Here is a 22,357-nt window from a genome sequence, read left to right as displayed (position 1 = left end):
AGCGGGGTGCTTGGGCTCTCCTCACTAACTTCCAACGAAGAGTCCTGGAGCCCCTGCACCTCCCTGTCCCGTTCCTCTCCTGGATCCCTGGTGTTACACTCATTCTCTTCCCCTTTTTCCCAGCTGAGTCTCCCCCTAGCGCTGGGACCTTCTCCTGCAGAATCAGAGACCCTCTCCTTCTCGCATGCCTCTGATGGCAGTTCCCTGACAGAAAAGCATTGTTTAATGTTTGGATAAGATATAAGGATTTGTTAGAAAAGAAAACCCCAAGATGGTTGTCACCAATGGAAGCGAAGGCACAGGAAAAACTCAATATGGAGGCCAAATGGCCGAAATATTGGGAAATTCTGGAACAAGATGGAGACAGTATAAAATTGCAGAGCTTTGAAAAATAGAAAAATAAAGTGTGAGATTGGCTTCATTATTACCAGGTAATGGAGGCATATAACTTGGACAAAAAAATTGGCTTCCAGGTGGAAGAATCAAAATTGGAAACAGAATTGTTAGAGCCAAAAATCAAGAATCTGTCAAGAATGTATAACTTGCTGTTGAAATGGAACACTCAGGATGAAATGGTGAAATCAGCTATGATTAAATGGGCACAAGATGTTGGACATAACATAATGATGGCTGACTGGGAACAGTTATGGACCACAGGTATGAAATTCACGGCATGTAATGCCCTAAGAGAAAATTTAATGAAAATGATTTATAGGTGGTACATGACACCAGTCAAGCTTGCAAAAATTTACCATTTGCCCGATAATAAATGTTGGAAATGTAATGAGCCTGAAGGTACATTCTTTCACCTTTGGTGGACATGCCCAAGGATTAAGACATTCTGGGAGATGATTTATAACGAAATGAAAAAGGTATTCAAATACACCTTCCTGTAAAAGGATTATAAATTTGGAACGATTGTGCATTGGTGGAACTGGCATACAAAAGAGGAAAGGCAAGTTTCTTTTTTTTATTATTGTATCGGATTTTAATTGGGACTCTCCTCCCCTCTATGGATTTTACAAATTTAAGACACCAAATATCGGACTGACAGGAGAAAAGAGAGCTGTCATTGCGGAAACTGTATCTAAAATAGAAACTGCTACAGTTGAGTGTTATTGGAGGATACAATTAAGGAACTGTAACTGGCATCTTTTAGATGAGACTTTGTGGCAACTTGGGAAGTGCTCTGTAAGTTAAAAAAGTTTGAAGGACTATTGTTAAATTGTTTGGGACTGCAGGGACTTTAATGGTGGACAAACTTCTTTCTTTCTTCTTTGAACTGTAATAATACTCCCCCTAGTGGATCTTTGGATTTACAAGTGCTTGGGAACAAACTTTATTTTGACTCTCTGCTGCTTTGTTATTTACATTTGGGAACTGTCTTTCCCATGGGATATATACAACTTGACCTTGACTCATAGACAGGTGTGGAATGAGTGGCCCACCGAAAACAAGATCTGCAAAAACGAAAGCAAGGCAAACTCAACTTGTGCAAACAACTTTGACTGCTCAGCCACGCAGATCATCTGTCCCAGCTGTATTGGGAGTACAAGAAAAGGAAGTTGAACAGCCTGCAACAGAGGATATGGCTGCAGGAGGATCGGATACATTATTAAAAGAAATGCTGGAACAATTTGCAATCTTAAACAAGAAGGTGGATGACCAAACGGCAAAAATTGACCTAGCCACATCCTCTATCACAAAACTGACTGAACAAGTTGCACAACATACACAAGCAATTGAGAACCTTAAAGAAGCAACTGCTGAGAATCGGAAATTGGCTGAAGCAGCCAATTTAAATGCTGATCAAGCAAATCAGAAAGTTGAGGCCATAAAAGGGGAGGTAAGGCCACTCCACAAGCACATCAGTGACCAACAGGCCTACCTGTCTATGGTGGAATTGAGAAATCGGGAAAATAATTTGAGACTAAGATCTATCCCAGAGCTCGAAAAAGAAGATTTGATTGGCTACCTGACAATAGAATTTTCTAAGTTCTGGGGCATAGAAGCAGACAAAGATTTTAAAATAACAACTGCGTTTAGACTGGGAAGAGCTGCAAGGAGGGACAGGCCCAGAGACTGTTTGATTATTCTGAGATCTAAACAGGAGAGAGACAAAATATTAGACCTCCATTTCAAGAAATCATTGGATATTCAAGATAAAAGGGCGGAAATCTACAAAGATATACCAAAACAACTTTTGGACCTTAGAACCGAATATACTGATCTAGCAAGACTACTGAGAGGCAACGGGATCCCTTACAGGTGGGAGTTTCCCCAAGGTTTATCTTTCAACTACAAAGGAAAGAAAGTTAAAATTAAAACAACAGAAGACAACCAGAAGTTCCTGCATGACCACGGAGAGGACTTGCAGAAGGGAATAGCAGGTCCTTGGCCACCGCCACAATCCGGAATAGTACCAACTCCTACACCTCCGGGTCCGGACGAAAAGAAGGACACCCCTTAAAGAGGAACAACAGATTGATTCAGGATGTCTCTGCAGCTGTACAGCTGGAATATTCATGGAGCAAACTCCCTGGAAAAAAGAAGAAGGATCTTCCATATTTTGAAAAAAGAACAATTGGACATTATTTGCTTGCAGGAAACACATGTGACTAGACTCCACAGGAAAGTGTTAATCAATAAAAGACTAGGCCAAGAATTTATTTCTTCAGACAGAGTTAAAAAGAGAGGCGTTGTGATCTACGCAAAGGAGAACTTGTCGCCGAAATTTTTGTTTAAAGATGAGCAAGGAAGAATCTTGGCAATTGAAATACAAACTCAAGGAGAAAAATTTTTGATATTAGGAATTTATGCACCAAATGAGGGGAAATCGGAATTTTATAAGAAGCTACATGAGACATTGCTGGATTATCTGGACTATTCCAACATCATTATGATGGGCGATATGAACGGGGTGGTCTCTACTCATATGGATAAGTCACAAAATAAAAATCTAACCAAAGATGGCAGACTACCAAAAACTTTTTTTGAATTAACTGACAATATGGATTTGATTGATATTTGGAGGACAAGGAACCCCTTAGGTAAAGAAGGAACATTCTTTTCTGAGGCCCACCTGTCATGGACAAGAATCGACCAAATTTGGACAACTAGAGGGCTGGCACCTAAGACTAGAAGAGTGGAAATCTGCCCAAAGACTTGCTCCGACCATAATGCTTTGAAAATGGAATTGAGACTTACTCCGGCCGGTTCCTTCAGATGGAAAATGAATGACAGCCTACTAAGAGATCAAGAGATTGTAAAGAAGGCCCAAAAAACCTTAAAGGACTATTTTGAAATCAATTTGAACACCTCGGTGGAAAAGAGAACAATCTGGGACGCAAGTAAAGCGGTAATGAGAGGGTTTCTGATACAACAGAATACGATCAAGAAAAAACTTGGAATGGAAAAAAGGATAAGATATTAGAGAAGATAAGAGATGGAGAGAAAAAATTGAGACCAAAACCCAAATCAAGAGATCTTAAGAGAAATTAAATTCCATCAAGCACCATATGCGAAACTGATAAATCAAGAGGTGGAATGGAAAATTAAACAAATGAAACAAAGATCATTTGAATCGGCGAATAAATGTGGAAAACTGCTAGCATGGCAGTTGAAAAAGAGACAAAAATTGAACTTTGTTACTAATTTAGAGGTTGAAGGGAGAAACATTCAGAAACCAGATGAAATTAGAAAGTGCTTCCAGAAATATTTCAAAAAACTATACACGCAAGGGCCTGAGGAAGTGTCTGAGATAGATCAATTTTTAAAAGGTAATGGCTTACCAAAACTATCTCAGGAGAAGAGATCAATATTGAACTATAAAATTACACAACAGGAAATCGAGGCAGCCATTCAGAATATGCAACTAGGCAAATCTCCAGGCCCAGATGGACTTACCTCCAAGTACTATAAGATATTAAAAGACTATTTGACACAACCATTACTGGAGGTTTGTAACCAGATTATGGAGGGAGGGAGGGCACCGGAAACGTGGAAAGAAGCTTTCATCACATTGATACCTAAATCGGAAACTGAGAAGACCCAGCTTAAGAACTACCGTCCCATCTCACTCCTAAATGTGGATTACAAAATCTTTGCGGACATTTTAGCAAGTAGACTTAAAAAGGTATTAAATGAAGTAATCCATAAGGACCAGGCAGGCTTTCTCCCAGGCAGACACTTGTTTGACAATACTAGGAATATTATTGATATTCTGGAACTTTTGCAAACCAACATTAACACTAAAGCAGTGTTAATTTTCATTGTTGCGGAGAAGGCCTTTGACAACATTTCTTGGAAGTTTATGAAGAAAAATTTGGAAGGGATGGGAGTGGGACGGGGGTTTGAAAATGGTATAGAAGCAATTTACTCAGAACAAAAAGCTAAGTTGATAGTGAACAATGTGGTGACAGAAGAGTTCAAAATTGAAAAAGGAACACGACAGGGGTGCCCCCTATCTCCCCTATTATTTATCTCAGTCCTGGAGGTGCTTTTGAATATGATTAGGGAGGACCGGCTGGTGCAAGGAGTACGGGTCGGAGTGAAACAATACAAACTGAAAGCTTTTGCAGATGACTTGGTTTTAACACTACAGGAGCCAGAACCCAGTACAAAAAGAGTTTTAGAACTGATTCATGAGTTTGGTCGGGTGGCGGGATTTAAGTTGAACAAACAAAAGACTAAAGTTTTGGGGAAAAACTTGACACCTTTAGAAACAGATGGGTTTCAGAAGGAAACAGAGTTAAATATGGTCAAAAAAGTGAAATACCTGGGGATTAACTTGTCTTCCAAAAATTTGAATTTATTTAAAGATAACTATGAAAAATGTTGGTCAGAAGTTAAAAAGGATTTGGAATCTTGGTCAAGACTGAAACTTTCCTTGTTGGGTCGAATAGCAGCTATAAAAATGAATGTGTTGCCAAAGATGTTGTTTTTGTTTCAAACCCTACAGATCGTGGACAGAGTGGAATGTTTTGGAAAGTGGCAGAAGGATATTTCAAAGTTTGTTTGGCAGGGCAAAAAGCCCCGAATAAAGTTTAAAATACTAACAGATGCAAAGGAAAGAGGGGGGTTTGCCCTGCCAGACTTAAGGTTATATTATGAAGCTGCAGCCTTCTGCTGGATGAAAGATTGGATGCTCTTAGAGAACACGGATGTCCTAGATCTGGAAGGGTTTAATAATTCGTTAGGATGGCATGCATATTTGTGGTACGACAAGGTAAAGACTCACAAAATGTTCAAAAACCATATTGTTAGAAAAGCAATATTTATGGTCAGACAAAATATAAAGACTTATTAGAGAGTAAGACCCCGAGGTGGGTATCACCAGTGGAGGCCAAGGCCTGGAAAAAACCCAATATGGAGGCCGGTTGGCCGAAATATGGGGAAATAGTAGAAAAAATTGGAGATAACTGGAGGTTACAGAGCTATGAAAAACTAAAGAATAAGATGCAAGATTGGTTTCATTATGCTCAAATTCAAGAGGTTTTTAAGTTGGACAAAAAAGCAGGATTCCAGGTGGAAAATTTGAAACTAGAGACAGAATTGTTAGAACCAAAGACTAAGGTACTTTCGAGAATGTATAACTTGCTGCTTAAATGGAACATTCAGGATGAGACAGTTAAATCAGCCATGATAAAATGGGCTCAAGACATCGGGTACAACATTATGTTTGAAGACTGGGAAAGGTTATGGACCACCGGTATGAAATTTACGGCATGTAATGCCTTGAAAGAAAACATTATGAAAATGATATACAGGTGGTACATGACCCCAGTCAAGCTTGCTAAGATATACCATTTGTCTGATAATAAATGCTGGAAATGTAAGGAGGCTGAAGGGACATTCTTTCACCTGTGGTGGACCTGTCCAAAAGTGAAGGTCTACTGGGAAATGATCTACAATGAGTTAAAAAAGGTGTTTAAGTACACCTTTCCTAAGAAACCAGAGGCCTTTCTCTTGGGCATTGTCGGCCAAAAGGTGTTAAAAAAGGATAGAATGTTTTTTATGTATGCAACTACAGCAGCAAGAATTCTTATCGCAAAACATCGGAAGATTCAAGATTTACCCACACTGGAAGAGTGGCAGACGCAATTGATGGACTATATGGAATTGGCTGAGATGACTGCCAGGATCCGAGATTTGGGAGAAGAAGCAATGGAGGAGGATTGGAAAAAATTTAAGGACTATTTGCAAAAATTTTATAAGTTATATGAACTATAAGAATCCGCATGATTTGGAAAGGTTAGCTCCAGCAAAGAGAGTGGATGATATATGAAACTAAGTTACACTAAATGAAAGGATTAATGTTTAAATGTTTAAAATAACATCATATTTGTCTTTAGAGTAAATTAGTATTAAGTAATTTAAACTTAAAATGCAATAATTGGAAAGTACAAAAGAAACGCATGAAACAAGGTTATAATTTGCTGATATTTTTATTGTTAAGAATGCACGGTGAGGGAGATGTGGGGAAGTCCGGTAGAAGATTGAAAAAAGCTTGGAAATGATATATCTTTTTTCTTTTTCTTTTCTTCTTGTTCTTGTTTCTTTGTATATCTGACTGTGTATTTATATCTGGAAAAAATGCAATTAAAAATATTAAAAAAAAACAAAAACAAATACACCTTCCTGAAGAAACCAGAGGCCTTTCTCCTGGGCATGGTCAGCCAATTGGTGCCAAAAAAGGACAGAACTTTTTTTATGTATGCAACAACAGCAGCAAGAATACTCATCACGAAGTATTGGAAGACACAAGATTTACCCACCCGGGAAGAATGGCAGATGAAGTTGATGGACTATATGGAACTGGCGGAAATGACTGGCAGAATCCGAGACCAGGGAGAAGAGTCGGTGGAAGAAGACTAGAAAAAGTTTAAAGACTATTTACAGAAATACTGTAAAATTAATGAATGTTAGAAAAATGTTGGAATGAAGTTATATGGCTTTAGTAGAAATGTTATAAGGAATTAAGTATAAATAGATAATAGAGTGTTAAAGGAAAAAATAAGGTTAGAATGTGTTAAGATAATTATAGGATAGAAAACAGAGGAAGATGGAAAGGAATTGCTGAAACAGTTAATAGAAGTGGAATACAAAAAGGGAGGTGTGAGGAGGTCGTGGAAATAAGTGAATGAAAGATAAGATATTGAAATGTGATGTGTTTTAAACTGTTTTTGTTTTCTTAGTTTAATGTGTTAATGTTATGTATTAGTATTAGTGTTATGTAGTGTTTTTGTGTTGTATTGTATTGTCCATTTTTTTTTTCTTTTTTGTAGTGTTTAAATTGTTGGAAAAGCAATAAATATTATTTTATTTTTTTTTAAAAAAGAGCTTTCTGTTCACGCTCAGGGAAACTCATGAGGCAGGACCCCTGAGGAGGGGGAGAAGGGGGAGGGAACTGGAGGGGAATATATGCTCTGTGCAAATGGCTGTGAACTCGTGCTTGTTTGTGAAGTTATCACTCTAGCTCCTTCTACCAATCCCGGATGGTAGAAATAAAGCTTTTTCTCTGAAATTATCCCTTGAGTGCCTGTTTGACTCCCCTTTCCCTCTCTCGGGTGCAGTGCTCTTCCCACCCGAGGGCAAAGCCTGAAAAGGCTACAGGAGTTGTGGCGTCCTCAGGCACAGAGGTTTTCCAGGTAGCTAGTCCCAGGGTCCACTTCTGCAGGCAGCGCACCTCCACCCGCACACAAGACAAGCCGCCTGCAGGAGTCGACTCCTGCAAAGTGGCCCAGCAAGGTGCGATCCTTCCAGCAAGGTTTCAGGGCAGACCTTCAGCCAGACCTAGTCTGTCCTGGGATCCACCCATAATGAGAAAACTAAAACAAAACTATTCACACAAAAGGCAGGCCTTACATCCAGGCTTTTACTGACCGTACATTAAAAGAACTTTTCACAAGAGATATTGAAGATAATAAAAAACAGCACCCAGAATTAGGAAGAGATAACCAGGCTGGAATAGTAGATCATGTCAGATCATTTTCCTCCATAAATTTTACAATATTCTTCCGCGGTATCCACTTCCTCCCCCCTTGGATCTACACGAGCTTGCTATTTCCAGGCCTGTCAAATATTTGGTCATCCTTCTCACTCTGAGTAAAAAGACTTCCTCATTTCAATGTTTACAAATAAAAATACCATACCAAATACTTTGAATCATTCCCAGATTCTGTCAATATCCAGGGTAATATTTCCCAATTGCTAAATTTCCAGCAATCAAAACTGGAATATCATATTCCAGTCTTAACAGATTACCTAAAAATGACAATTTCTTATCCAGAGATTCTATTTATTTTTTTAAAATAATTTTTTATTGATTTTTCCATGGATTCTACTTCTAACACTATATCTTTAACAATTTTTCATATTTCGACCCTCCTCCCCTGGACTTCCCTCGTACTCACATTTGTTTTATTTCCCTATTGTTCACCTTGCGTATTTGATGTTTCCCCAAAATTTCCTCAATACATATAGTCTTATTTTTTGTTGTAGACAAACCCTGCCAATGAGTCCATTTCTTTATGTTGCCTCTTCATATATTGTCAGAGCTGCTTGAAGATCCTAGCTCACAGAGGATCACGCTAGCCAGCGATCATTAAGTAAAAGTCTTTATTGAGTTACAGTTTCCATTCTCACGCTGCTGCGCGCAACTCTACGTCTAGTAGCTAGATCGGCGAGGCTCCGTCTGAGTCTCTGCCCCGTGTGCACCAACTTAATATCCTAGCCCGGCTCCACCTTTTCCGCCTGACTGTCCTCCTCTGGGTCCCTCTACCCCCCGGGGTCTCTTCCTTCCGGGATTCTTCTGGCGCTGACCCCCCGGACCCTCCTGTCTCCTTGCGCCGGGCTTTAGGACCTGGCTCCCTTTCCGGGCTGCTTACTGCGTCACCTTCCTCTGCATTTGAACTTGGCGCGCGCGCCCAACTTTCCACTTTCCGCTTAACCGTTTCTTCACTCCCCGATGGAGGTGTGGCCACTCCTGACTCGTGCCCTCCCTCCTGTGGTGAGCTGCCAGCGCTTGCCCCCTGGCTCCCTTCCTCTTCCCTGCTCTCTGGCGGTGACGCTGGTCCCGATCTCCAACTGCTCCCCCCTGAGTCCCCTCTGGCTCTATCTTCCTGGGGTGCCCCCCTAGACTCCCCCCTTGCCCTGGCCACTGGTGCTCCTTTCTGTGAATCCTCTGATTCACTGGAAAGACTCGGAGATCTCGGGTCGTCGTCATCACTCATCTTTTCTTCTGCCTCCTCCCCTTCGCTCTCTGTTTCCTCCCTTGCCCTTGCCTCTGCTCCTAAACCCCTGACATATATGTTGTAAATGGTTCCCATTCTCTTTTAAAGTCTTTGTTGTCCTTTTCATGTAATTTTTCTGTTAGTTTTGCCGGTTCTGCATATTCCATAGGTTTCCCTTGCCATTGTTCTTTCGTGGGTATTTCTTCTGTCTTCCAAGTTTGTGCTAATAAAATTCTTGCCGCTGTTGTTGCATACATAAATAATTCCCAGTTTTCTTTTTTTACATCTTGGTCTAAAATTCCTAGAAGGAATGCTTCTGGTTTCTTAACAAAAGTCTTTTTACACAGTTTTTTCAATTCATTATATATCATTTCCCAATAATTCCTAATCTTTTTGCATCTTGCAGGATGGCTTTTTTTCTAAAAAGAAAAAATAAAAACAAGATCTATCCCTCAAATGAAGATGAGGCCCCTGCCCTACTGCCGCCATTGGCGAAGCCATCAACATCAGCCACAGAGGGCAGGAGGAAAAATCAAGTTGCACCCAAAAACAAGATCTACCCCTCAAATGAAGAGGAGGCCCCTGTCCTACTGCCAGCATTGGCAAAGCCTACTCCATCAGCGGCAGAGGCCAGGGCGGCAGAGGCCAGACCACTAGTCTTGCCAGGGCTGGTCCAGCCTCGGACCAGCAAGCAAGAGCCAAGCCAGCAGCGGCCCTCAAAAAAGAAGAGCCTTGAGGACTCTGGGTCAGCGTTCCCAGGTGAGTAGGCAGAACCAGATCCCTTTTGGGTTCCCCTTGGCCTTAGACTTGGTGTTTACCTCTACGGATGTTGGTGATCTGACACTAACTAAAAGCGAAACAAAAGAAGTGCCATGGTCAGATCACTTCCTGGCGCAACTGGACTTCTCCGCGACCCTTCCCCAATGCAGGGAGGTGGGACCGATTTGGATGGTCCGACCCCGCTACTTAATGGATCCAACTGGTTTCCAGAGAGTGGTAGGGGATGTTTTATCCCAAGTTGATGGCCTCTCAGCTGATTCCCTGGTGGCCCGCTGGAATGCGGTTAACCAGGGCTATTGACTGTCTGGCTCCGAAGCGCCCTTTCCGATTGCATGGAGCCCAGACAACTCCATGGTTTTCCCCAGAGCTGAGGGCGATGAAACAATCGTTGAGACAGCTAGAGCACTGATGGCGGAAAACTCACTCTGAATCAGACTGGACACGGGCTAGAGCTCAACGTCGAGCCTACCAAGTGGCAATGGCGACGGCATCTGCAGAAAACAGCAGCAGGAGACTTTTTCAGGTGGTTCGCAATCTATCGGAACCACCTCCGTCACCGGGGCCTGGTAGGGACCCCAAGATCTCCTGCAATGCTTTTGCAAAGTTTTTTTGCAGATAAAGTCGCTCAGATTCATAAGGAGGTAGACTCCACCGTGGGAGCAGGGCCAGGGCGGGAGAGTACTAGAGTTCTGTCTGGTCCTGTTACATGGGATCAATTCCAATCTGTTACCTCCGAGGATGTGGACAGGCTGCTTGGACAAGTGAAACCGACCACCTGTCTCCTTGAATCTTGCCCATCCTGGCTGATAAAAGCGAGCCGGGAAGAGCTGGGCGATGGGCTCTGCGGGGGGTTGAATGCTTCTCTCTGTGAGGGAGCCTTCCCAGACCCGCTGAAAGAGGCGGTCATTAAACCGCTTCTTAAAAAAACACCGTTAGACCCAGCCAATTTGGCCAACTATCGCCCAGTCTCAAATCTGCCATTCTTGGGCAAGGTGATTGAGCGGGTGGGTTGCCAAACAACTCCAAGCACGCCTGGAGGATGCAGACCATTTGGGTCCCTTCGAATCGGGATTCAGGCCTCACCATGGGACTGAAACTGCCTTGGTCGCGCTGGTTGAAAATCTCCGGTGGGCTAGGGACAAAGGTGAGAGCTGTTTCCTAGTTCTGCTGGATTTCTCAGCGGCCTTTGACACCATCGACCATAACATCCTTCTGGACCGTCTAGAGGGGCTGGGAGATGGTGGCACTGTTATACGGTGGTTCCGCTCCTTTCTCCTGGGCCGTGTCCAGAAAGTGGTGTTGGGGGATGAGTGTTCAGACCCCTGGGCTCTCACTTGTGGGGTGCCTCAGGGTTCTGTCCTCTCCCCCATGCTTTTTAATATCTATATGAAGCCGCTGGGAGAGATCATCAGGGGGTTTGGGCTGGGTGTTCATCAGTATGTCGATGATATCCAGCTCTACCTCTCCTTTAAATCAGAACCAGTAAAGGCGGTGAAGGTCCTGTGTGAGTGCCTGGAGGTGGTTGGAGGATGGATGGTGGCTAACAGATTGATGTTGAATCCTGACAAGTCCTGTTTTTGGGGGACAGGGTGCGGGTGGGTGTAGGGGATTCCCTGGTCCTGAATGGGGTAGCTGTGCCCCTGAAGGTCCAGGTGCACAGCCTGGGAGTCACTTTGGACTCACAGCTGTCCATGGAGGCGCAGGTTAATTCTGTATCCAGGGCAGCTGTCTACCAGCTCCACCTGGTACGCAGGCTGAGACCCTACCTGCCTGCGGACTGTCTCACTAGAGTGGTGCATGCTCTGGTTATCTCCCGCTTGGACTATTGCAATGCGCTCTACATGGGGCTACATTTGACGGTGACCCAGAAACTGCAATTAATCCAGAATGTGGCAGCTAGGCTGGTGACTGGGAGCGGCCGCCGGGACCACATAACACTGGTTCTGAGAGATCTGCATTGGCTCCCAGTACGTTTCCGAGCACGATTCAAAGTGTTAAAGCCCCAAACAGCCTCGGTCCTGTATACCTGAAGGAGCGTCTCCACTCCCATCGTTCAGCATGGACACTGAGATCCAGCTCCGAGGGCCTTCTGGCGGTTCCCTCACTGCGAGAAGTAAGGTTACAGGGAACCAGACAGAGGGCCTTCTTGGTAGTGGCGCCCACCCTGTGGAATACCCTCCCTTCAGATGTGCAGGAAATAAGTAGCTATCCTATCTTTAAAAGACATCTGAAGGCAGCCCTGTTTAGGGAAGTTTTTAACATTTAACGCTGTATTGTTTTTAATACTTGATTGGGAGCCGCCCAGAGTGGCTGGGGAAACTCAGCCAGATGGGCGGGGTATAAGTAATAAATTATTATTATGATGATGATACAATGCCGGGGTCTCTCTTGGTTTCCTTGATGTCTGGGTGCAAGTCCCCCCCACCCCACCCCTCCTTGTTATGAGGCGTGTAACATGGAGCAGGGACTTCCGGGTGGCTGCCCCATTTCTGCATTGCTGGGGGTTGGACTAGGTGACCCCGCAGGTCCCTTCAGACGCTACAGTTCTATGATCCCTGTTCAGATATGGCATGCACCCGCTCATTGCAACAGGCGAGAAGCCCCCTGAGAAAGAACTTGCCGTCTTTTCTCGTGTATAAGACGAGGTTTTTTACCCCCCAAATCAAGTGTCAAATTGGGGCTCCACTTCTACAGGGGGAGTGCTGAGGGGGGACGGGCGCTTGGTTGTAGCTGCCAGGAGGAGATTCCCAGCCATGATTTCTTTGCTGTGGAAAGGGCTGTTGTCGACTGGCAGACGATAGGTGACTTGGTGGTTGATGCCTGCAACTGTGCAATTTGATTAATTGCTCCCTCCCCCCAAATAAAGCTCAACCACTCTGGGCAACCCCTCCCCCAAAAAGCTTAACAAGTCTTGGCAATCTGCCCCCATTTCTAAATTTTGAGTGCCCAAAAATATGGAGCGTCTTATATATGGGGGCGTGTTATACATGGAAAAATACGGTACCTTTCCCTCTCATCCGCCTCATTTACTCACCCCTCTCTCTCTTTCTTTCTGAAGAACTCTCTGATGAAAACTTCAAGTTCCTGTGGATGGGTAAGAAAATGCTGGGAGGAAGAACAATCCCAGAAGTTTTGGAGAGGATGGATGAAAGGGAGATTTTGGATACCATCCTCCAACACCTCCAGACATCTCCCCAGGTGTGTGTGATGCAGGGTGGATTTGATTGAAATCAAATCAATTTAAAACATATTTTTACATTCTTGCTTGTATAATCTTAATATTTACAACCAGATGAAGGTTTCATTTTGGGAATAATAAATTTCCAGAGTAGTTTTTACTACTGATTTGGTTATACTGTTAGAAATGCATAGACAGATAATTATGAAATTATTGTGGGGTATAATAAGTTAACTGTGTACAGACGCTTCAGGTTACATACGCTTCAGGTTACAGACTCCGCTAACCCAGAAATAGTACCTCGGGTTAAGAACTGCCATCGGCTCAGGGGCGAGAGGGGAAAAGCCGAGTGGATTACAGAGAGCCCCCAAAGATCGTGGGAAGCAGCACTTCCTCAGCGGAGGAAGGAGAGGAGATGCAGGGGTCGGAGGAGGCAAGGCGGTGCCTGGACACCTTGCCTGAGCAAAGCGGGGAGGAGGGGGGTCCCCCATTACCCAAGCCTTCCTTGCGCAGTAGGCTTCCGCGCAGAGAGGGGAGGCGCAGACTGGGCGCCAAGAAATTACTCTGCTGGGGAAGGTTGAAGGGCCGCCCACTCTCAGATTCTGCCCGTGAATGAGCAAGACAGGGAATAGAGGTGCTCTGCATTCTAAAAGTTTTGATCACTAAGAAGAAAGCTTGAAAACAGACTCTTGAGCCATATTGCCTGATTGCTCTCAAGCAACCAACCGATACCTCTAACAGTGGTGCTTCAGGTTAAGAACAGTTTCAGGTTAAGAACAGATCTCCGGAACGAATTAAGTTCTTAACCTGAGGTACCATTGTATATTTGGACAACTTTTCTGCTGTACCTTATTGGAAGGAGAAAAATAATCATTTCCTTAATAAGAATTTAAACAATTTATTTAACTAAAACAATAACATTATAGCTTATATATCCATGATGTAGTTAAACATTTTTTTAAAAAAAAAATCTTAGACTGAATTTTAGCATATATGAAAAACTTAAAATAAATCCTTACTTCCCAGTGAATAGCCTTTGGACTATAATGCAACTTAAATAGAAAAATATATTCCGAAAGATTTTTCCTCTAAAAGCATTTTATTTTAGAAATCCAATTTAATTTTTTAAAAAAATGTGATTTAAATCAAAGAAATCCATTTAAAAAAATAATGGGTCATTGATTTTTATCCACCCTGGTCTGATGCATGAACCAGGATTTCCCAACCTGGTGCCCTCTAAATGTTCTGGACCATATGCTGCCTGGGGCTGGTGGGAGCATGTAGAAGGGTTCAAGTTGAGGGGAACTGCCATTAACTATCACAGACAAAGGCAAACTCGGCCCTCCAGCTGTTTTGGGACTACAGCTCCCATCATCCCTAGCTAACAGGACCAGCAGGTCAGGGGTGATGGGCATTGGAGTCCCCAAACAGCTGGAGGGCTGTGTTTGCCTAGGCCTGAACTATTGGGAGCCCAGCTTGGAGGAAGGTCCTATTTGCACATGCAGGAGACGACTTTCCGCTGGTGAGAAGGAGTGGTAACCGCCAGTCTGGGGGGGCTTGAAAAGAGGACCAGGCAAACTTGGGGAAGCAGAGAAGACGATCAGTGCAGGATCTGTAGACCGGAAGAAGAACCAATCCATGAACTTGATTTGGTGGGGTGACTTGGACCCCAGGAAATGTTGCATGTTTTTTTCTTTATTCAGAAGCATTCCTGCCTCCAACAGTGGAGGAAGAGCAATCAATGCTGAACTTGTCAACTTTCAAATTCCCCAAATGAGGAATACTAAAGAGTTGTAATAGGGACGCGGGTGGCGCTGTGGGTTAAACCACTGTGCCGCTTGGGCTTGCCGATCGGAAGGTTGGCGGTTCGAATCCCTGCGATGGGGTGAGCTCCCGTTGTTCGGTCCCAGCTCCTGCCCACCTAGCAGTTCAAAAGCACATAGTGCAAGTAAGTAAGTAAGTAAATAAATAAATAAATAATAATAATAATAATAATAATAATAATAATAATAATAATATATTTATATCCAATCCCTCCCCAGCCGAAGCCAGTACTGCTCCGGCTGGAAGGTAAACGGCATTTCCGTGTGCTGCTCTGGTTTCGCCAGAAGCGGCTTAGTCATGCTGGCCACATGACCTGGAAAAACTGTCTGCAGAAGCGGACAAATGCCGGCTCCCTCGGCCTTAAAGCGAGATGAGCTTTAAGCCCAGAGTCATTTGCGACTGGACTTAATTGTCAGGGGTCCCTTTACCTTTACCTTTAAAGAGTTGTAACATGACTTGGGAATTCAGAAGATGTGTAAAATTGCATACAAATCATTAAAACAATTGCCTAGTACTTGCAATCTATTATTATTATTTAGTATTACCCGACATTTTCAGACGCTAAAATTGAAATTCTTTGGTTTTCCAAAAGCAGTTGATGTAGCTGGTGGGGTCTCCTCCCTGTGACTCACCCAAACCTTCCCCAACCCTTAGAATGCCCTCTATAGATATTATGGACTCAAGCTGCGGGATTCCAGGAGCGCAGAGACAGTCCACCAGTACCTGCACTTACTCCTGAGGTTGGCTCTCGAAGAGGAAGCAGACAGAGAGGTGAGTGAATGTGTGGGATGTCAGGGGGGGAGGAGAGCCAGCGGGACTGGGACTGCGCTCACATGGAGACTCTCCACCTCCAGCAGTTTCCTGGAAGAGCCTCCTCCTTCTGAACCCTCCTGCTTCAAGCGCCTCCCCAGGCTGCTCCCCAGTGTCCCACCACCACAATCCAGGGTCCCCCACTCTTACTCATCCAGCCAGTCCCTGACATTACCCCACAGACCCCACCAGCCCTCTGTCCTGATTTCTGGATTGGTCTCTGCTCGTGCCCACCCAGTCACCCCCTCAAAGCCTCTTACAGGAGGAACAGCTTTTCAGCATTCAACATATCTGGGGCAGATTTGTTTAGTTTTGGGTTAGATCAGAGCAGCCAACAAGTGGCCCTCAATGCCTTTCTTGGCAGCCCTCAGCAACCTTGGAGGCACCCATACACACCTGTAGGCCTTGCACCGCCTTCCCAAAGCTGGGTAAGGAGGTGCTGGGCTTGGGGAAGGAGGCAGGTGTGATCTGTCAGGGTCCTAGAGTCCCCAGTTAGCTCTTTCCCACCTTTGGCAAGAAGGTGGGAAGGCGCTAGGTCCCACCAGAGCCTCATGCCTCCTTCCCAAAACCCAGCGCCTCACCTGCCTACCTTTGGGAAGGCAGCATGCAGGCCGGGGCGTGTGTGTCAAACGTTGGCCTTGCTCCCCTCTCCCACATGACAAGTCAGTGTGCAGCCCACAGGTTCTGTGCTGAACTACTCTTGTGGCCCACTTGGTATGAGAAATTGGAGCACCCTGGTTTAGATGGTGCATATTCCTGCTCTGGCGCCTTTGGGTGAGGGGTGGATTACAAATACTTCCAGTGTATAAATGATGCATTTTAATGTAGTTGGGTGTTTAATGAAGCCAAGAACTGTATCACAAGATTCGAAAATGTCAGAATGCAAGGCATCCTTGCATTTCAAGCTGCACATGAGTCTGGGAGGTGTGGTCTGGTCAGTTCACATCAGAATCCACAGAAATATCGTTCTTCAAACCACCCCTATTATTATCCGGGATGAAAGGATCTGTTCAAATTGGTTCTCTAAGTGTCTCATTTCCCCACTCTTAAATTTGGTTCCCCACATTTTGCAGCAATCTGCTTACAGAATCACATTTATCCTCCATCCCTCATGATCAGCTTAGCTTAATGGTTGCCATCAATTTCATTTTAATTGATTTTAATTAATTTTTATAATGAAATGTTTTTAGAATGTTGTACTATTTTATTGTTGTTAGCTGCCCTGAGCCCGGCTTTGGCTGGGGAGGGTGGGATATAAATAAAATTTATTATTATTATTATTATTATTACTAATTGCAATCAAGAAAACGACATGTTTGACGTGCCTCATTCTCCCTAGGGAATTTCTGAGGCTATCGGTCTGGCTTCAAGCACCCATATTTCCCAGGTGCTGATGGCAGTGCGGGATTTTGGCCGCGCAGCCATTGCAAGGAAGACTCAGACGTCTGAGGTAAGGGTGTGAAGTGAGGAAGGAGCATAGCAAGAGTGTAGGTCAGCCATCCCCAGCCTGGTGCCCCTTCCCCATCCGGGTGTTTTGAATTGGAACTCCCATCAGCCCCTGACAGCATGGCCAATGGTTAGACAAAGATCCTGGCAAATTGGATCCTTAGCAGCTATTTACATCCACACCAAAGCATGTGAAGCAGCCTCTGGGTTCCTCTGATCTAGGAAAACAGAGCTGTGTTGGAAAAGAACAAATCCTGCCCCATTTCCAAATATGCTCTTTTTCAAGGGATGGGATCCTTACCATTCCAAAAAGGCAATTAGATCTGCTCATCCTCTCAGTATGGAAGCCAGACAACTTCCTCTGTGGGTATGTCTCAGTCATTCTTCTGAAGTGGGCTCTAGCAGTCCTGTCTCTGTGGCTCCAGATCCTAGATCTGATCTGATCTGATCCCTTGGCTCAGTCAGTCAGTCAAACGGAATCGTTAGAAACCATTGGTCATCCCCAGAGTACACGCAATACAAAAGTACACTGGCCCATGTTTTTAGGTTGGTTGTCAGATGGTTGGTTGGCATTTCTTCAATAGTGGAAGCTAATGGGGGACCCCAAGGGTCATCTAGTCCAACCCCCTCCAATGCAGGAATCTCAGCTCAAGCATCCCTGAGAGATGGCCATCCAACCTCCAACGGAGAGTCCACAACCTCCCAAGGGAGAGTGTTCTGCTGTCAGAAAGCTTTGAATGAAGAACCTCTTAGAGTTTGGAAGAGGGGACACCTCTCCAACTGAGGGGAGGGAGCAGAATCCAAGAGAGAAGGCAGTCGGCAGGCTGGGAGAGGCAGAGAGAAAGAGGGGAGAGGTTTCAGCTGCATCCCGGGGCAGGGGAGCTGCCCAAGTTGCTCTCGTGCAAGGGTTCTTCTGCGTACAGGAGTGCCTGCTGGCCCCATTCAACTATGTTCTAGAGTAGACCCATTGAATTTAATGAAGATGACTAAGTTAGGCCCATTCATTTCAACAGGTCTACTTGAAGCAAAGCATAGTTGAGTGTCACTCTCTGTGTTCACCTCCATATATTTGTCATTTAAGCAAATTATTACAAAGGCATAGTAACTGCGTGCGGATCTAACAGTTCCATAACCTGAGGGGGCCTTGGGGTCATGTGCCCCCAACTCTCCAATTCTCCAACCCAGCTGGAAGGGGATCAGAACCTTTTCCTTCCACTTTCAGTTAACTTCCCTCAAGCTTCTGGTCTCCTTTTTGCAACTGTGCTAGAGGAGAAGGGAGCAGGAGCCGATGAGTCCAAGGCTCATTCACACAATAATAAACCATAGTTTATCACAGAGGTAACCAAAATGGTGCCCTTCAGATGCTACAGACTGCAACTCCCATCCCTCCTGACCACTGGCCATACCGGCTGAGGCTGATGGGAGCTAGAGGCCAACCTATGTTGATGCCTTCTGGTTTATTGTTACACCTGAACGCAGCCCTGAACTCTCTTGTGCTCTGCCATCCAAGAGAAATGAAACCCAGGAGTGTGGTACCCCTGGATTTTTGCTGTGAGTTGGGAAATGACCAAGGAAATTTCCCAACCCTCACTATGGAGAAGATGAGCAGATCCACCCAGTTCATTTTAATTTTAAAAAAGCAGCTCCCATGGAAAAGAGCACCAGTGGTCAGCCTACCCTACACTGTCCTGCACTTTCTCCCTGGTTGACTGACCAAACCCAAAGAGAACACCTTCATGGTTCCTCGTCATCCTGGGGAAAAATTGACCAGTGGGGTGTCACAGGGTTCTGTCCTGGGCCCGTTGTTGTTCCACGTTTTTTTAAAATAAATGACTTGGATGAAGGAATTGAGCGGATGCTCCTCAAATATGCAGGTGACACCAAACTGGGAAGGGTAGCCAATGCCACAGAAGACAGAATCGGGATTCAAGATAACCTTAACAGATTGGAGAACTGGGCCCAAACTAACAAAATGAAATTCAATAGGGTCAAATGTCAGGCTCTACATTTAGGCAGGAAGAACCCGATGCACATATATAGGATGGGGGAGCCCTGGCTTGCCAGCAGTTTGAGTTTCCTGGAGGAAAAAAAAATACAAAATTTGTAAGTCTGCACAACAACTTCTTGTTGTTGCTTAGTCGTTTAGTGGTGTCCGACTCTTCGTGACCCCCTGGACCAGAGCACGCCAGGCACTCCTGTCTTCCACTGCCTCCCGCAGTTTGGTCAAACTCATGCTGGTCGCTTCGAGAACACTGTCCAGCCATCTCGTCATCTGTTGTCCCCTTCTCCTTGTGCCCTCCACCTTTCGCACAACAACTTACTGACTACTAATATTTTCCCTGCTGCTAAAAGGTCCCAACTAAATGGTGATTTGTCTCCAATTGCACTTAAGGTTCCCAAACTCACTTTCCCCATCCTTTCCCTCCAGAATACTAGCGAGACCAATGCCAGCATCACCGTCATCCTTTGCTGCGGGCAAATGGCAATTGGGGCACGGCAGGATGAGCTCCCGCTTTTTATAGACCAGTTAACACAGGAGCTCCTCTTCCAATTCCAGAACAGCAGGAAGGTATGGCTCTGATTATCACACGGACTCCTGTTGTTTGTTCTCTCAGCTATACCATACTTTTCCGTGTATAAGACAAGGTGTTTTTTATTATTATTAAAAAATGATGTTTAAAAATGAGGGTCATCTTATACACAGATAGTGCATAGGGGGGACATGGGTTTGGTTGCCGCTGCAAGCCGGAGATAGTCAGTGGCTATTGTGCGTGTTATTGGTGGCTGCGGCAAGGGGTGGTGTTGACTGGCTGTCGCTGCAGAAATTGGGAAGGCGATTGGCGGTTTCTGCCGGCGAGGGACAGACAATAGGTGGGTTTTGCGACGTGTGTGAGTGGCAGCATAGGTCCAGCGGGTGAGCAATTTTTGGAATCCCCTCCCCCCAAATAGCTGAACAACTGTGGGTAATCCTCCCTTCCAAAAGCTCAGCAACTCTGGGCAATCCTCCCCCCCATTTTCTTAATTTGGAGTCCCCCCTAATAGGGGGTGTCTTATACACGAAAAAATACAGTATATCCTGCCTTTCTCCTGTCATACGACTCCAGGAGGTGTGCAACCATTTCCCCCGTGGTCACCATCCAGGCACTGAGCAGACCTCCTGAGCTCCGTCAAGGTCCTTGCACCACATGCCTTCAGACTGTGCCCTAGGGCAGGGTCTTTGGCTTCATCCACCAAAGGGTTGTAGACTGGGGTGTATACTGGCTCCACCCTTAGGACCAGATGGGGCATTACAGTGGTACCTTGGTTCTCAAACTTAATCCATTCTGAAACCAAAGCGTTCCAAACCAAGGCACGCTTTCCCATAGAAAGTAATGCAAAATGGATTAATTCTTTCCAGACTTTTTTTAAAGAAACCCTAAAACAGCAATTCAACATGAATTTAACTATCTAACAAGACCATTTCTGGGTTAATTTTTGGATTGGGTTAGTGTTAGGGTAAGGATTAGAATTAAGGTTAGGGTCAGTGTGGCTTTATGTTTCCTTGTGATTTTGATTCAAACTCAATTTTATAAAATCCCTTCTCCTTTCAGAACGAGGATTTGAAGAAGAGCTTTATGAAGGCAGCAACTTTAACAACCAAGGCGCTTGTGCAATCAAATGTGGGACATGTCACCTTCCCCCACAAAGAGGAGCTCACCTTCTGCATCATAGTGAGTAAAAAGAAAAAGAAAAAAAGAGGGGGAATCTCCTGGGGTTTCTTTTCAGAGCGTTTTTTCTTAAAAATAGCTGTGTAGGTCTAGCTCTGGGTTGCATGTTCTGACCATCTGGCCCCAAACCATTTCTGGGTGGTCACGTTCTGCTCCAGCTCAAGTTTCCAAACCCTCTTGAAAGGCAGCCCTACATTGTGGCAACCTCAGCAGGCTGTCACCAGCGCCTAAGTAAAAGAGGCTAGGTTCTCCCAGGAGGAGAGGGCTGTCGATGGCTCCCAGCCATGATTGCTATGTTCTACCTCCACAGAGGAAGGAAGCAATGTTTCTGAATATAGTTGCTGGAAGCCACAGGCGGGGAGAGGGCTCTTGGGCTCATGGTCTGCTCCCTGGTTTCTCACAGACGTCTGGTTGGCCACTGTGAGAATGCTGTGAGGATGCTGGACTAGATAGGCCCTTGGCCTGGTCCAGAAGGCTGATCTTATGCTGTTCTTATGGGGTAGAGCTCTGCCCAGGAGAAAAAGGGATCTTATTCCCAGATCCAGGAAGCCCACTCTTCTCCTCTAGGAGGACCCACTTGCCAATTGCAAAGAAGTTGTCAAGTGGGCTGGATAGAGAGCACACCTCAGGGCTTGGTGTGGTGGTGGCAGGGATGGCGCCTCCAGTTCCCTGACATGCTGTGTGCTTCCCCACCACAGGAGGTTATCAAACAGGAGCCAATGGCATCCATCAGCAACCTGCACGAGGCAATGGAAAACATCATTCGCCTGACGTAAGTACGGCCGGGCACAGTACATATTTCTTCACCAGGTTTATGGACTGCTGGGTGCTGATCCTTTCCTCTCCCCTTCTTTCTCTTCTCAGGGCCTTGAGACCACAGATGGACCCTCTGACCCGCTCTCAGCTGGTACAAAAAACCACGCATAAGGTCTTCCAGTTGCCATCCTTGCAGGTTATGAAGATCAAAGCTGGGAGCTCGGTCAAAGCAACACCGAGCCAGGTGACTGGACCTTCTGCTTTTGGAGGAAAATGGGGTTGCCAGGTTAAAGGATTTGAGGGCAAAGAGTCTGAGCCGTGTAAGCCGCAAAGAATGCTGCCTGAGACACTTGACCCATCACAATGATGTAACAGCCAGAGACTTGGGGTGTATATTTTTGATTTTAATCATGTTTCCATATTTATTACATTTCACCTTTGCTAGAATGCATCCACGTATGATTCCTGCATGCCTGCATTTTGTGACTCTCATGCCTCCCTCCTACGCTGCATTTAATTTTATTTGTTTGCTTGTTTGTTTATATGCTGCCCATCTGACTGGGTTACTCTAGCCACTCTGGGCGGCTTCCAACAAATTAAAACACAGCCAGACATCAAATATT

General features: G+C 44.9%; 2 protein-coding genes across 2 annotated transcripts in view; both read left to right on the top strand.

Moving 5' to 3' along the window:
* LOC310706952 (GPI mannosyltransferase 4-like) overlaps window positions 1–7,144 on the top strand; it is a 56,123-nt gene extending 48,979 nt beyond the window's left edge. Inside the window, exon 4 of the mRNA XM_083503377.1 lies at window positions 6,793–7,144. Coding sequence (XP_083359503.1) covers window positions 6,793–6,876 — 84 coding nt within the window. The 3' untranslated portion in view covers window positions 6,877–7,144. The remainder of the gene's footprint in view (window positions 1–6,792) is intronic.
* The window catches only part of LOC310706960 (maestro heat-like repeat family member 5), a 54,027-nt gene that overhangs the window by 7,284 nt on the left and 24,386 nt on the right, over window positions 1–22,357 (top strand). Inside the window, exons 2-8 of the mRNA XM_083503398.1 lie at window positions 4,961–5,227; window positions 9,640–9,992; window positions 13,072–13,211; window positions 15,670–15,786; window positions 17,165–17,275; window positions 19,700–19,840; window positions 20,862–20,981. Coding sequence (XP_083359524.1) covers window positions 5,205–5,227; window positions 9,640–9,992; window positions 13,072–13,211; window positions 15,670–15,786; window positions 17,165–17,275; window positions 19,700–19,840; window positions 20,862–20,981 — 1,005 coding nt within the window. The 5' untranslated portion in view covers window positions 4,961–5,204. The remainder of the gene's footprint in view (window positions 1–4,960; window positions 5,228–9,639; window positions 9,993–13,071; window positions 13,212–15,669; window positions 15,787–17,164; window positions 17,276–19,699; window positions 19,841–20,861; window positions 20,982–22,357) is intronic.

The sequence above is a fragment of the Podarcis liolepis genome (genome assembly GCF_965112155.1).
Source record: "Podarcis liolepis genome assembly, chromosome: 5".
Taxonomy (NCBI): Eukaryota; Metazoa; Chordata; class Lepidosauria; order Squamata; family Lacertidae; genus Podarcis; species Podarcis liolepis.
The sequence above is the reverse complement of the archived record's forward strand: the minus strand, read 5'-3'. Positions and strand labels throughout refer to the sequence as shown.